The 16,749-nt window shown below is 33.4% G+C and overlaps 2 protein-coding genes across 2 annotated transcripts; both read left to right on the top strand.

Annotated features, from left to right (window-relative positions):
• The first annotated feature begins 3,848 nt into the window (after positions 1-3,848).
• Positions 3,849-7,226, top strand: LOC139872599 (transmembrane emp24 domain-containing protein p24delta3-like). The gene is made up of 4 exons (XM_071860514.1): positions 3,849-4,156; positions 5,493-5,702; positions 6,051-6,127; positions 6,928-7,226. Exons 1-4 carry the CDS (start codon positions 3,938-3,940, stop codon positions 7,070-7,072), a joined length of 651 nt encoding a protein of 216 aa, XP_071716615.1. The 5' UTR covers positions 3,849-3,937; the 3' UTR covers positions 7,073-7,226.
• A 2,677-nt stretch (positions 7,227-9,903) lies between these two features.
• Positions 9,904-12,849, top strand: LOC139872029 (transcription factor PCL1-like). The gene is made up of 2 exons (XM_071859815.1): positions 9,904-11,185; positions 12,363-12,849. Exon 1 carries the CDS (start codon positions 10,122-10,124, stop codon positions 11,139-11,141), a length of 1,020 nt encoding a protein of 339 aa, XP_071715916.1. The 5' UTR covers positions 9,904-10,121; the 3' UTR covers positions 11,142-11,185; positions 12,363-12,849.
• Positions 12,850-16,749: the final 3,900 nt, after the last annotated feature.

The raw sequence follows: 16,749 nt of genomic DNA, 5'->3' as shown, positions 1-16,749 counted from the left end.
CTCCCAATGTCTCTGGTTTACCACATCTTCTTCGACTAGGCTTCTGGCTGACGATGGTCTGATCTATATGTCGAAGCCACGATTAAATGGCTTTTCGTCTACTAAGTCGTATGATAATCGTGTAACTTCGTTTATGATTTTCAACCTCCCGGACTCATGGACCCGTGTTGATTGTCGGAGAGTTTTCGAGAATTACGGTGCTCTTAAAGATGTGTATTTTGCACGGAAGAGATTGTCGAGTGGTCAACATTTTGGTTATGTTCGATTTGAAGGAATTTCCGAGATCGAGTCTTTTTCCAAAGTCTTGAATTCCATACAAGTTAATGGGAGATGGATTTGAGCCTTCAAGGCTTTGGAGAAGAAAGTTGTAGATCATCCTCCTTGCAGAGATCGTGAAACCATTCCGAATATTGATGGTTTCAAGGACTTTCCTTCGACTCCTTGGAACCGAGGTCAGACTAACTTTATTTAAATGGGGAGACAAAAGCTTTGCAGATTCACTTGCTAATCACGAATCCAAGAAGATTCATTTACCCGTCAATAATCGTATTGAGATTAAGGTTGGAGGTAAAAGTTTCGAATTTAATATTCCCGATTCGGTGAGCAATCACAACCTCGTTTTTAGCTTTAACAAAGATCGTGTATCTTGGTCTTTGATCGAAGTTAATAAGTTTCAGGCTGATGTCGATGGCAGAGACGCTTCGAAGAAATCCCATGGCATCTCCAGCGTGGGGGATATGAAATCTTCGAGTGTGGGGGATGAGGTTTCGTCCCAATCGGTAGATTTTGCTGACGACAAAGATACTCATGTGATGGATAAGGATGTGTCGAGTGTGGGTGTGAATTTCGAAACCTGTGATGAAGTGTTCAACGAACAAGATGAAGATGATGATGGGTTGAATAACTATGATTCAGCAGATGTTGTTGCTGATGATCTTGAAGATGGGGAATTTATCCCGGCTTCGTCCGATGGTTTTCCGGCTTCAACCTCCTCACCGAAAATTATGACGGATAAAACTCCGATGTCAGGTGAAGCTCTTGGACCGAGGGCAGCAGATGAGATTTCCAATAATGATGCAGGTATCGAGGGCACGCGTGACATAAGGGTTAAGTTGGATATCCCAATGCAGTTTCAAAATAACTCTGGGCCTGAACACAACTCGTTTAATGGGCCAGTTCATTCTAATGTCTCTAAGTTGGGCTTTGAATATTCAAATGAGATGGGCTCTGTTTCAGATGTAGATGAAAGTGATCGGGGTGATCCTAGCTTAAATAGAAGGAATTGCGTCATTTCGAATGAAGTTATCGCTAGTCCAACATCTACCGCCGTAGCTCGTTTTCGTGGTAAGGAGAGAAAAGTTCATCCTCTGATTAGAAGTCATTTCATTAAACACGTGTGGGGTAGGAGAAATAAGAAACACAACGGAATTCGGGATAAATTTCGATGGCAAGATAGATATCTTATCGAGAACATGATGAAAGTCTCAGAAGAGGATATTGATCGATGCTCAGGTTGCTCTTCCTGCGCGTCATCGGATTCGGAATCATAGTCTAATTAGCTGTAGTGTCGTGTTCTTTATTATCCTCGTGATTGTGTGTTTCCTATAGCTTCGTGTTGTTGGTTGTTTGTGCGTTTTTGGTGCGATCGCTTGTAGCCTCGTGTCTTGTCTAGCCCCTTGCTAGTTTGTTTCGTGTTTTTTTTTATTTTATTAAAACTTACTTGCCTTAAAAAAAAGATATGATTATGGATGAATACAAATTAAATTGATACGAATATGAATATAACCCTACTTGATCAATTGTCATCGTAACATAGCTTAAGTTTCACTTGGGAGTATTTAATATTAGATGACTTGAACTACAACATGAAAAGATTTAGTTCCATATAAATTGCAATTTAAATATTTTTATTTATGTTATATAATATTTAATTAAAGTTGTTTGAATTAAAAATAATATAAAATCGAATCCTTTTGTGTAATACACACAAAATACTTAAAATCAAAAATATAAAAATAAAGTGTTTAAAAAGTTAAAAATTATAGTTATTTTGCGACGGAGGAGTATCAAACAATATTTTCTTCTTATGACTTTTAAGTCACGGATGAAACGTGCGGTCATACAAACAAGTCCAGTGCAAGTTTTGAAACCGGATTTAAAGGGTAAGAGGGCTACCAAGGCGGCACACAATATCGGTTTATGTGCCGTTTTGAGATTTTGGTTTGTTGTTGATTATAGACTCTGTTTTGTTGTGTTGTTGCGTTTGGTGTTCGATAGTTGTTGTTTAAGTTTTTTATTTTGTCTTAGTTCGGTTTTCCTAGTGGAAATCGTTTTGCCTCTTGTCTAGCTTACAGTGACGAGTTTAAGTAGTGACCCGTGGAGTCACGGGACACCGTTAGTTTGAAAATTATTATTAGAAAATACCCTGTAAATTGTATAGGACACCACTAAATTTAACTGGAGGACCCCATTAAGTATGCATCCTGGAATCGCCACTGCTAGCTTAGTTGCATGTTTTTGTTGATAAGTTAATCTTTGTTTGCTGTTAGGTGTGAAGCGATCGTGTGTTGTTTTATTTCTTGTATTTACAAAACTTTTCACCGTTAGTGAAAGGTGTAAGTTCTATATAATTTTGTTAGTTTATAAAAGAAAAATCAAACAATATATTCAGAGTTGCAACTCTATTAAAACTTGAACTATGGATGTATGGGGGCATGTTCAAACGAGAACCACAATAAATGCGAGAATTGCGAGAACTTTTTAATTTCATTGTTTTTATGCATTTAAATGCAATAAATTACATGCAAATGTTAAGTAATATTTATATTATTAACAAACAATGTCCATTACCACAAATTACATGTTAAATTGTTAATTATATGCAATGTTCACATGTATCACAAATAAATATGGACATGTGAACGAGAAATTATATATTTTATTATATAGGTAAAATATAATTTTTTTCAAACTATTTTATGTTCATTATTACTCCCCATCAACCTTTAGACCATCTTTAACTCTCACGGCCGTGTTGGCGTGTTGCTGGGTGGGTGTGGGGTGCTTGATGGGCGTGTTAGTAAACTGAGAAATAATGGGGTAGAGTGTTGAGTGATGTGTTGGATGATGTGTTAAAATCTGATTTGAAGTTGGGTGAAAAAGATGATAAAAATTAATCAAAAAAACAAAAATCGGCCAATCAAAAATCAGCACACCAAAATGGTTTCATGTGCTTGGAGCACACACGCCGCGAGCACACACGCGAGCACGCCCCATTAGCCATGTGTTGGTGGCGTGCTCGGTGCACATGAGGCCCAACACGCATGCGTTAGGGATGGTCTTATAGGTGATTGAATATACTAACATAATGAAAATCTTTGTAAATTAAAAGTTCTTGCAATTCTCGTCCTTTTTGTTATTCTCGTTTGAACTTTTGACCGGATGGATATATACTTTCGGAACATATAAAAAAATTGGTCCTCAAACAATTTTCTTTTCTTCTTTTTTTTTTTGGCAAAAAACAATAACATATAACAGATCCAAACATTAAAAGTTCACTTCTCGTCCTTTTTGTTGTTCTCGTTTGAACTTTTGACCGGATGGATATATATACTTTCGGAACATATAAAAAAATTGGTCATCAAACAAATATTTTTTCCTTTTTTTCGGCAAAAAAAACAATAACATATAACTGATTCGAAGATCAACAAGTACCATCCATACATATGGAAACTCAAACATAGCCAAAAACAAACGGCAATAAAACTAACCTAAATCAATAACAATTGCTCGTTAAAGTCTAGACTCGTTTACGGAAACCGCGAGTATAAAACGGTCAGATACATCAGATCTCCTGTTTCTCCTTAAACTTTTTCTTCAATTCAGAAAAATAAATAAAAAAGAAAAACAGAGAAACAAGATTGACCAAACTTATTGAATGGCTGCTAAGTGGGCGATTGTGCTTTACATATGTTTTTGGTGTGCAATCGTCAATATTATTCCAACCACAGAAGGTTTATGGCTAGATTTACCTGCATCAGGAACAAAGTGTGTATCTGAAGATATTCATAACAACGTTGTTGTTCTTGCTGATTACTCTTTAATCAATAATCACCCTGACTCACATCTTCATCCCTCTCCCACTATTTCTGTTAAGGTATTAATCCTACTTTACTATTTACTATCTCTATATATATTCATAGATTTGGGTCTTTTGTACAACTATTATTATTAATGGATGTAGTTTTAACTATTTATTTCCCGGATCTTGATTTCTTTTTGTTTAATTAAAATATGGAATTATAAATGATTATGAATTTTTAGGGTTTTATTTTTAATTTTTTTAGGTTAACTTGATCAGATTGATATTAGCTGCAACAAAACCTAAAGTAACTACCTTTATGCAAATGCAATGTTTTTGCCCACTAAAACATAGCTATATTTGTAAACTTGGTAACTACTTGCATAAATAGCTCTGTCCCAGTTCAATTATCGTGTTTTGACTTTAGGGGTCTTTGACTCTTTTCTTTCCAACTTTGACTTTAAATTAATTTTTGTGTGTTATATAATATTTAATGATCATTGTAATAGTAAAAATATATTCAAAAACCAATTCGTTGATATAAATTTCATCAAATAATATATAATACAAATAAAAATATTTAGAGACAAAGTTGAAAAGAAAAGACCAAAGTCAGAACAAGTGGACAATTGAACTGGGACGGAGGTAGTACTAAAATAGCTACCGAATTAAGAGCATAATTTGTTTTCTATGATGTCCAACGTTGGTTACAAAAATTTGCAACCAGTCAGATAGTCAATGCAGTCTAACTGATTTGAAATACATAGTATGTCTTTTACTATTTCGAAGAACAAATCTGTAAAATGTTATCAAATTATACTCTGAATGAAAACTCTTGAAAAATCTAAGTTGTTTTAGTTGATTTTTTTTTTGTGACCGAGTTTTTTTTTAGTTTCGGTTATATCAGTAGGGTTTGTGGATAATTAATTTAGATTCATGATGTGAAGCGTAGGTTCCAAATGAAAATGCTATTACATCTTTAAAACGCGGTACACGTTGATTTTGAATATCCAGTGGGTTTACTTTATATAACGTTGCAAGTTAATATATTGTTCCTTAGCGCTAGTTTAAAATAGTCTTTTAATTTGTTTAATATATACATCAAGTCTTATTGAGGATTAGGTTAATGTAGCTTTATAGACTTAATAGTCCCATTTGCTATCTAACCACCTTTTTATCTCTTTCTCTTTGCCACCAAGATATGCATTCAGTTTAGGTACAATACTTAAATGAGCTTTAAAAGATTCTTGAATTGCAAAGTATTGTAGGTTTTCTCAAAATCATAACCATTTTATTTCTTCTTGTGAATATAACTGCGAAAAACGTATCATAATCCCTCAAAAGGAATGCTATGACAATTAGTTATAGCAAAGAAACACAATAACACAAATAAACTAAATGTGAGTTTCAGGTAACCTCGCCATATGGAAACATTCTCCACCACAAAGAGAACATGACTCATGGTCAATTTGCATTTACGACTACCGAATCAGGCAATTACATTGCGTGTTTTTGGGTAGATGGGAATCATCCAGGTAGTCCTCTAACTGTTAGTCTCGATTGGCGAATTGGTATTGCTGCAAAAGATTGGGAGTCTATTGCAAAAAAAGAAAAGATCGAGGTTATTATCGTTCTCTGCTGTAATAGTCTTTATATACTTAGCTTTAAGGTTGCTAATGGGCGGGTTGGTCAATGATATTAAACCTTAAAACATGTTACAAATACTTGCACACGCTATATAATGAAAATAATAATTTATGTAGCCCTTAAAATTATACTTCAGTCAACTTTTGTTCCTTCCTTGCGACCCATTTGACTGTTTTCTGTTATGCAACATTTCTTATCATAGCATGTGACTTGCTAAATAAAATGTAACACGACAAAATTGGCTGCTTTATTAATAAATGGGTCAATATTGCCACCTATGATTTGCTAATTTCATTTACTTGTAATACAATACTTCTCTTAGGGTGTTGAGTTCGAATTGAGGAAACTAGAAGGTGCTGTGGAAGCCATCCATGAAAACTTGATCTATTTGAAGAACAGGTAAACTCTTATATATTTCTTGAATTTGTTTTGTATATATTTCTTGAATTTTAAGTAATCATTTTACATATGATTACCAACATATAATAAACCCAATGTAAATATAAAAAGTGAACTTTTTAACAATGCTATTGCCACAAATATAAATATATAATTTGGGGGCTAATCAAGGGGGAAGCGCTTTTTCGGGGAAGGGGGAAGTAAATTTTAATTTTTTTTTCTTCGTTTTTTTAAAAAAAAATTCACGAACATTAAGATAAGGTAAAAATATGAATATTTAAAAAAGACACTTTGTGATAAATGGTACCGAGTATTATTTTGACCAGAAAACGCTCGAAAAAAATAACATTCATCTATAAATGTTCCTGATAACATCGTGATCTTCGAGCATTTTTTTTTTTTTTTTCATCTTTTGTATAGTTTTTTCAAAATTTATCTCGATTTACAGTTTAGTTTATTCCCTAAACCCAAAACCATAAACTCTAAGCCGTTCGTGTTAAACCCTAAATCTAAACCCATCTTAATTTCTAAACCCTAAAAAAACGCTCGAAGAATAACATGCATCACAATGAATGTTATCAGGAACATTTATCGATATCGAGCGTTTTCTGGTCAAAATAATAACATTTATCACAAAGAGTGTTTTTAAATGTTTATATTTTCACATGATCATAATTTTTTTTTTAAAAATTCAGAAAAATGAAAAATAATTTACTTCCCCCCAAAAAAGTGTTTCCCTCTTGATTAAAACACTATATAATTTATATATTTGAACACAATACATGTTGTTGGACCCGCAGAGAAGCAGAGATGAGAGGAGTGAGTGAGAAGACGAATGCTCGGGTTGCGTGGTTCAGCATCATGTCTCTCGGTGTTTGCATTGGTGCTGCGGTTTTGCAGGTCTGGTACTTGCAACGTTTTTTCCACAAGAAGAAACTTATTTAAAAAAAAAAAACTACACATTGTATTATCGCGAGTTAGTTTAAGAGAGGAGATATTGAGATGTGAATGAAGAACTGTAGAAAGTTATATCAACTGTATTTGTCATGTGCTGGATTAACCTTACAAGTAATTTAACTAGGCTGCATTTTAATTCAAAGCATTATCTGGATTCTGTTTATAGATGAGTTATGTTTTGTGGCAGCTTTTATAGAGATATGATGTTTGCTGGTTTCAAATTAGACTTGAAATGCATAAGACTATTATGCGATGCCATGTCAGAGTTAAATTGTGCACTTTTTGGTAAAAAGTGGTTTTTGATTGTGTCTGTATTTGATCTTCGTTAACTCTAAATGTCAAAAATTTGCGTCAAATGTTGGTAGGATGGTGTTGTAAAATCTGATTAGAAGTAGGATAAAAAAAATAAATTAATAACAAAAATATATTTAATATTAGTTCTTGATAGGTTGATGAAAGTGTCGAGCATCCGTCAAAAATTCAACTGACGCCCCATACGTTAAACGTTGATGCCCCGTTAATGGCGTCAGCCATAAGGGGCGTCAAATATGTATGGCCAACTCAGTTGACGGAGGTGAAATGACGCGGCGTTGCATTAGTTTAACTAGCTTATCTTAATCATTTCCCACATACAACTACAATATGGTTAGTTTGTATCGATGTCGCAATGCCTAAATCAATTACTCACAATTATCCATATTCATTTAATTTATTACTTCTATTTACTTGCAACTCAATTAATCTTTGAATCATTTTAATTTTAATTTCAATTTCTGTTTTTTCTTTCTTTCAATAAATGTATCTAGACAAATAGGTTCTAATGGCTTAAAATGATACTAATCATTTTAACAATATTTAAGTATAAAGTAATTGTATAATTTTTCATAACCTCCAACGCCAACACTAGCCACAATCTTCGGTTTCACTTACAGTCTCCACCAGATCCTTATAGTTCATGCCAAATATACTCAAGGTTCAATTTTTTTTTTTTTTTTTTTTTTTTCAAAAAGAGGATCATATAGACATCTTCATTTTGGGAAATGGAGGGAAGACGATCTCAACCGTTGATTTATGTGATAAACAGTTTAGATCCGATACAGTGCATTATACGTATACACTGCATTTTACATAAATTGCATTATTGTTATGGTGTCGACGTGTCGTTTACCTTCTCGTCATTTAAAATGAGCATCCCCTTCCCAAAGATATCAAATTTGTTAAAACTAACAATAAAGTGAATTTTTATGGCCTAAAAGAACTCACAATTTGGGATTGGCCATAAAAGTTAATTTAAAGGTACTTGTTTCATTTTGAAGGTTCGAGAAAAGAGTAATCAAACTATGAGTTCGAGAATCTGGCAAGCTACGTAATGGATGTGCGCTTACTTAGTGTGGAGGAATCGTAATAAAAAAGTCTTCTCAAATAAAAAGTTGGAGTGGACCTACGGCACTTATGGAAATCCAACTCAAATCATTTGAATGGATATCATCGAGAGTCAAAAATATGAAGATCGATTGGTCAACGTGGTTACATAATTTAAATTCACATGTTGTGTAATTCGCGTTTGTATAATCTTATTTCTTTCTGTTAAGGTCTTATAGTTGACCCATTTGCAACTCGAGAACCGTTTAGCTGCGACTCTAATGCCTGCGATATGCTCCTATTACTCGTGTTGTATATATGGGTTGGGCTCCCACATTAGCCCTTCGTGATATAAAAATTTCCTTGTGTTTTTGAAAAAAATAATATAATAGAGTAAATTATATTTTAATATTGTGTCATTTTTAACATTAAAATCAAATTAGAGTTTAAACCTAATGTTAAATTGGTGTTTATATACTCCGTATTGCAGAGTAATATATTTTTCTAGATCAACAATATCACATATTGATTTATTAGCATTATTCTATTATAAATATATACCACCTATGTCTCATTATTAATTTTTTATATTTATTCCAGTTTAACTTTTGATTTTTTTTTTTCAAGTTTGAATTTAACTTTTTTTTAAATGTTATATGATGTTTCATGAAGGTTATACAATGAAAATACATTAAAAATCCAAGTCATTCATATAATTTTTATTAAATATAATATATCATAAACAAAATTAGTTAACATTAAATTTGAAAAAATAATAATTTTCAAAAATTAAAATATGACACTTATAATGAAACAGATAGAGTTAATTTTCAAACTTCACGACATAAAATATGATAAATAAATATTTTGTATTGATATTATACTTTAGTATTTTTGTTCTTTTAGAACTTAAAATAACAACAATCATGTTACATTTATCACTAAATTACTAAATTTTAACAAACATGGTAAATTTTGTGTAATACACTTTTGAATTTTTATCCTTTTAAACCTTAACAAAAGTTATATTACATCAAAAAGTTTCTAACCCAACAGCACTAAGAAGTCTTATTAGCTTAGAGTTTATGAGTTCAAGTTTCACGGTGAATAAAAATGATTGTATATGTTTGTTGTTTTAAAAGAAAAAAAGGTCATATTACATTTTATGTAAAAGAAAAAATTGTTCCTTGTGTAAAACACATAAAAAAGTTTAATGATTGTATATGTTGTTTTTAATTGAAAAAAAGGTCATATTACATTTTGTGTAAAAAAAAGGTTGCTCCTTGTGTAAAAAAAAGGTCATATTATTTCTGTCAGTAAAACACATAAAAAACAATTTAAAGCTTATTTTTTTATTTTTTTTTTACCTATTTTATCATCATCATGATCGTCATTGGTACGGTATAAGATAAGATTTAAAATGGAACTTAGAAGAGATATTTTTTAGGGAGAATCGAGAGAGTGTGGGGGGTAAGACTTCCACGGTGGCAACTGGAATCAGATCCTGCACTTTTGCTCTTTTTAATTTCAATTAATAAATTTAAATAATCGCACTTTTTACTATTTTCATTCTTTATTTCCATCACTCCCTAAATATCTCCCAACAGTTTCCATTAAAATCCGAAATTAGGGCTTCAAATCAATCAATTGTGATTTCTCAACCTCAATTGTAATCATGGGAGAAGAAGTCAGAATCACCGATTACGATATCTCCGGCGACGATGACAATCGTGTATCTGAGTGGGAAGCCGGATTACCTACCGTTGACGATTTGATGCCGCTATCACACTCATTGGTTCCGCCGGAGCTCGCGTCGGCCTTCAGTATCTCGCCGGAGCCTCAACGGAGTATGATTGACGTCAATCGCGCTTCACAGAACACTCTATCGAATCTCAGAGGTCAGTCAGTGAAACAAAACTCGAATAGATTTACTAGTTTTAAATCGTTTGGTGTCGATGATGATAAAGGTGATGAGATGATGATTATAGAAGGTGATGAAACTGCTGATTTAACCGGTGACGGTTGTTCAGATTCTAGGAAATTGAGAAGAGTTGATAGTGGTGGTGGCGGTGGTGGAGCGGTTGTTGGAGGTGGTGAGGAAGCCGATTCGTCTGCGAGGAATTTGAAACGGCCTAGGTTAGTCTGGACACCGCAATTGCATAAGCGATTTGTGGACGTTGTTGCGCATTTAGGCGTTAAGAATGCGGTACCGAAAACGATTATGCAGTTGATGAATGTTGAAGGATTGACTAGAGAGAATGTAGCTAGTCATTTACAGAAGTATAGATTGTATTTAAAACGAATGCAAGGGTTATCGAATGAAGGACCTTCTTTATCAGATCAGTTATTTGCTTCAACTCCTGTACCTCAAAGCATACATGAATCTAGTGGGAATGGGAATGGGAATGGGAATGGAAATGGAAACGGGAATGGGAATGGGAACGGGAATGAGAGTGGAAATGGGAATGGGAATGGTTATGGGAATATGCAGATTCCGTTGCCTTATCCGCCACAAATAGTGCATATGCCTTATCCTCCACCACCGCAGATGGTGGGTCAAGGTGGTGGTTATCATCATGGGTATGAGATGCATGCTCATCCGTATAATATGATGATGCAGCAAAGAGATTGGGCTGGGAATAAATTTGGTTCAGTTTCGCCGTATCAGCATCGTATGACTCCTAATGATAAGTAGATGTTATATATCGTTAAATGGATATTTAATCTAAGCAAGAAGAGGTGAGCTACTTGTTTGCTTCTATTTTTCCTGCAGTACATAATTGAATCTATGTTTTTAAGGCGTGTTAGAATTCTTGTTTGTTCTAGTTTGTCGCAGTGGGGGATAGTAGACAATATAAGTTATAATGTGAAATTATAGTCCCTTGTGAACGATATTTGTGAAGAACAAGTGAAGCGTTTAATTAGAGATTGGCTGTTAATGTGTCCAGATCATGTGTTATCTTGGCCTAAATATCTATGTAGATCTCTCGTTACTTGAAAACACTACTATCTTCATTTAGTTGGTTATCTATCTGTCTTTTGATATGCTATGGCATCCTACACTTTATCGGAGCATCTTAGTGGACCTGGTAAAAAATTTCACTTTCACCAGTATTTAATTGTATGAGTAAATGTTTCGATTCTTCAAACTTTGTCACAAGTCTCGTTGCCAATTCTTCATGAATCACCTTAGAGATAATTGCATTTATTTAATCATCCCACTACAGCCCAGTTGATGGGCCCTAAGTTCCTCCCAAGAGATTTCAGGTTCAAACCTCACTAGAAGCATATCTTGGGGTGGCAAGGGAAAAAGGTCAGAAATATATATAGTACATGCATCAATAGACCTCTTTTACAATTATATTTTCGATATGCGAGTCTCTGATAAAGTTACATATAAGTGGGAACTAGTTTAGGGATTCAAGCCTAATGATTTCTGGCCGAATGAATTCAAAATTTCCTTTTTTTTTTTTTTTTTCCATGTACATTTTATCAAGCTCTGGTCTTGAATCTAGAATTTACTTATTAGCATACTAATATCAGATAGATATTTTGCGAGTCTAGTTCTGTAATATAAAAAGAAGTCTGCATACATCTTTCTCCCCGAGGAGCAGAGTTCACGCTTTTTCTCCATTATTACCTTGTTTTTCTCTATGATATTTGTTATATAGTCTATGATATTTAGAATCCTTAAAAAAGGTATATGGAATCATCTGGATGCTTATCCCTATTTTTACTCCTGTATTAGGAATCACAATAGGTCTATGAAATAAGTTCACGTATTCTTGCTTGTAGGTATGGTTCCATAGACAGTCACACTGCTCTCTTGAAGTATGCATGTTAAATTTGGCTTTCTCAGATTTTTTGCTATGCCTTTTCTAATCATAACCATTAGTTTCCTTTTCCACTCTGACAGGTATCGTGGTCCATAAGGTAGAAAAGGAGCTGCCCGCTGACAGTATAAAGTAACCAACTTCTAGCAGGGTAATGGTGTTTGAATGTTGATTTAAAAAAATCATAATGATATATCGATTCTTGTCAATCCAGACCCTCATATCAATACTGGCATCAACTTCAAGTTTGAATTGCGATTTGTTGCGATGATGCACCGCTTCGAGTGGCTTGTGGTAGACATGAGTTTGAAGACAATGGATTTGAAATTTCAACTTCGAGTTAAGATGTAGCATAGATGATTATAATAGAGTAACATGATATGCGTATAGGGTGGATGAAAAATAAACTGCGCTTTTAATTGAAAGTGTGTATTAGATGGTAGCAAGCCAACAGTTGTTATTAGAGTAGTTCTATTTACTTTTAAAGCTTTTTTATAGAATAGAGGATTGTATTTCTTTCTTTTCATCGATCCGTCACTCCATTTTTGCTGTTTAAAAATAAAGTAGATGTTCGGTATTCAATCGCTATATTGCTTTTTCTATACTTGTCAAGTTATTAACTTTAAGTTCACATTCACTACTATTAGATGAGTTTACGAGTGTCTAATAAGCTTTGCTTATCCTCGCTGACGTTTTGAACATTGTTTATGTAGACTTGTATCTTTTCAGGCGCAAGAAGTGGGTCAGAAACTATCAACACTTCAAGATAAACCAATTTCTAAGCTAACACCTACTAGAACTTAGCTCTTGAAAAGATGCATAAATGGTCACCCGTTTATAGTGGAAAAAGAAATCGTAAAGAAACAAACACAAATGATAACTAGAATAAAAAAGAGATGCTCAGTGGGAAGGTGATGATGGGTGGAGAAATCATAATGCTACAAGTTTGTCGCACACAAGTGCAAAAAAATCCTATGTAAAATCTTAACATGCGAATTTGTTTGGTAAAAAATATCACTTTTCTAAAACAAATAGTTTTTTCTAAAAGGTAAGTTCATGAACAGAGGTAGTATGTTCTTATGTTTTTGTAATATATCAGTTACAAATATTTTATTGAAGGCATATTTGGGTGGACTTATTTGCAAGTTTACTGATTACTGTTTATAAACAACCATCTCTTTTTATAGCTTTCTATGCACTATGGGCTGTTGCTGCTACATCGGTTATGTAAAGAGAAGGTTATGGAGTTTAAACTTATTTTTTTTATAACATTTTGCTTTTAACATTGTTTGGTAAATTAATTTTAGGAACTTATAAAAAAAAATAAACGGGTTGAAGTATCTTTTATAAAAGGGAAAATAGCCCGAAAAGGTAACAGTTACCCAATTTGAAAATCAAGGTAACCCCCAATTTGCACAAGCCCGAAAAGGATTTCAATTTTTTTTTTTTTGCGCAAAAAAAGGATTACGTGTTCAAAAAATTTAAAATCGAGGTAATATTCGTCAAATTCATTAACGATCGTTAGTCAAAAATACGCAATTAGTCCGTGAAATTTGTTAAAAATTGTACCCATCATCCTCTTCATCATCTTCATCACCATGTCCCACTTCATCATCATCAGCACCATCTGCATCATCATCATCGCCACCGTCTTCATCATAATCGTCGGAATTAAAAATGTAAATCACTTCATTAACATGAAACCCATTAACATGACACTCATTGAAAAATGTAAATCACTTTATCATTAATAATGTAAATCACTTTATCATAACTGAATATAATCTTCAAAGCATGAGCCAACAGTTATCAATTACTACTTTTGTGAAGAATCGATCATTCATCAAGACATCACGAATTTTCAGAGAGATCTGTTCTTCATGAATTTCGCCAATTGCAAATTGTTTGAATTAAGGCTCAAACTCAACTGAAGATGATTCATTATCCTGCGTCTAACATATATCGTAAAGGAATCTGGTCCAAAACAACTTTGAATCAACAGAATCATGAAGAACACAAGATTTTTTCAACTTTTGAACTTGTATATTTGGAATCACGATTTGCCTGTTGTTAGGCCACATTTTCTTCATAAAAGAGGTAGTGAATCATGTATATAACATTCGACAATCGAATTCATAACCTGTAACATCACATAGACTTCGAATTTCAATCATGAACAGTCGGTTGACTTTTTATTACGAATCTTTGACCACGAAATTCGAGCTCGATATTGAGAGTTGATATCTGAGATTTTGCATAGAGCGGATCGATGAGATTATGAACAACTATACACTTTTATATTTCTCTCTTTCGTTTCAGATCGATCCAGAGTGATCGATTTTGATGATCTGGAGGCCAAATCCGTCCTCGATGAACACGAACTAAGAACTCGAATCAATTCTCCTTCAATTCGTTTTTGTTGAGCTGTTGTGATGATTCTCGAAGAGTCGATTTCAGTTAAGATTCATGTATCGTGGTTGCAGATCTGATATGTATTTTTGTATTGTACAGGGACCAATTTTGTACAAGGACCAATTTGATTTTAGGACATATGGTGCAATTTTTACTCAAACTTCAGGGATCAATTTTATATTTTTGACTAACGACCATTAATGCATCTGACGACGGTTACCTCAATTTTAAAAATTTAATGAATATTACCTCAATTCTAAATTTTTTTAACACGCAATCCTTTTATTGAGCAAAAATTAAATTGCAGTCTTTTCGGGCTTGTGCAAATTGAATGTTACCTTGATTGTCAAATTAAGTAATTTTGATTACCTTTCGGCCATTTGCCCTTTATAAAATAAGGTAAAAGCTTATGTAATGTGAAATTCTATTATTATCCATTATTATATTTTTATAATGTCATATACTTTTATCATTATATGTAATTTTCAACTAGTTTAACAATTGCTTATATAATATAAACTTCAACTTCTAGCTCGAAATATCACAGCTTTAGCAACGTGTTATAAGTTTAAAATTTGGAATATATTTTGAGCTCTTTCAAATAAGCAAATAAGCTACCAAAATGAAATTATCCAACACATCGATAGTTTATCATGTTATACATGTACAAATGAGTAATTATGCTCGTCCAAACATCCCCTGAATTGATGCGAGTTCATAATATACTTTAATGATATCTTTTTAAATTTAATCACAAATTCTATCAACAAATATTTGCATCGTATATAATGATGTAATAATAGAAAGCGCGTATAATGTTAGTTACTGCCTTGCTGGATATTAATGAGTTTGATAAGCTACAAATGAAATAGTCTAGTCAATGGGGTGAGTGGGTCTTGTTTGTGGCCTATTGACGAAATAATTTTTTGGTGGGGACGATGACTTATGTAAGACAATATCATCTATTTTTAACAATGACTAATCCTGTACTTGTGTTATGGTAATAACTATGGGTCAAGGTGGTGGGACGGTGGTCCAAATCGGTGATTCACGATGCTGGTATAAAAAAAATGTTGAACAATTTTATATGGGTGTGTAAAGTATTAGAAATGTGGATCGGTGGGTTGAGAATATGTAACCGGATTGATACTAGAATTATGTGAACACTTTCTCAATAAAATATTTCGACCTACTTGGTTACGGGTATAACGAAATCAATGTTGGGATAAGACTAGTATGAACAACTTTCTTGATCATAAGAGAATTGTTCCTTACAATTGTAGAAAATAGAATCCGTAAGTTTGAGTGTTGAAAGTGATTTAGAAATGTCAAATTTCTTGAACCTTTAATCAATGAATGAAGGTTTTCATTTATAATGGGTCAAAAGGTGCAATGAAGTGTTGCAAATCTTTCAAATTTAGTTATGATCAAAAGTCACAACCTTTGGCAATGAACATGTTTGAATAAGTGCTTTAGAACACTAATAAACCACTTGAACATGTCCCAAAATGTCCAGGGATTAAAGGCACCAATGGTGAACCGTTGCAAAACGTTTAGGTAAACTTTGCAACCTTTCAGCAGTGCACGCAATATGGTGCGGCGCACCATAACACTAAAATGTTCACCACAATTTTTTAAAATCTTCGGATGTCAATTTTGACATTCTACGTTAAATGGGTCGGCACTTTTGCTCCCAAGTGCGGCGCACCATTTCAGTGCATGGTACGGCGCACCAGTCAGCCGGTGCAGCGCACCGTAAGCTTGGACAACCATTTTCGTTTACTTTTAACAAACTATCACCCTAACCAAACTATTTTTTTAGCTCTTTGATGAATGTGTACTTCACACTCTCCAAATTCATTCTAGAGAATTAGAAATAATTTCACTTTCAACCGAGTAAATCCAATATACTAAAAACGATTCATTGGATCACACTAAAATCACTAACATGATGTGTGTATAAATTATCATGTACATGTTGTATGAGATACATACATACATGCAAGGAATACAAAACAAACTAAATAGTTCTAATCGTTCAACATGCAAACTAAGCGA

Source organism: Rutidosis leptorrhynchoides, chromosome 10 (assembly GCF_046630445.1).
Source record: "Rutidosis leptorrhynchoides isolate AG116_Rl617_1_P2 chromosome 10, CSIRO_AGI_Rlap_v1, whole genome shotgun sequence".
In the NCBI taxonomy this organism is placed as follows: Eukaryota; Viridiplantae; Streptophyta; class Magnoliopsida; order Asterales; family Asteraceae; genus Rutidosis; species Rutidosis leptorrhynchoides.
Note: the sequence above shows the minus strand (reverse complement) of the source record. Positions and strands in the feature narration are given on the sequence as shown.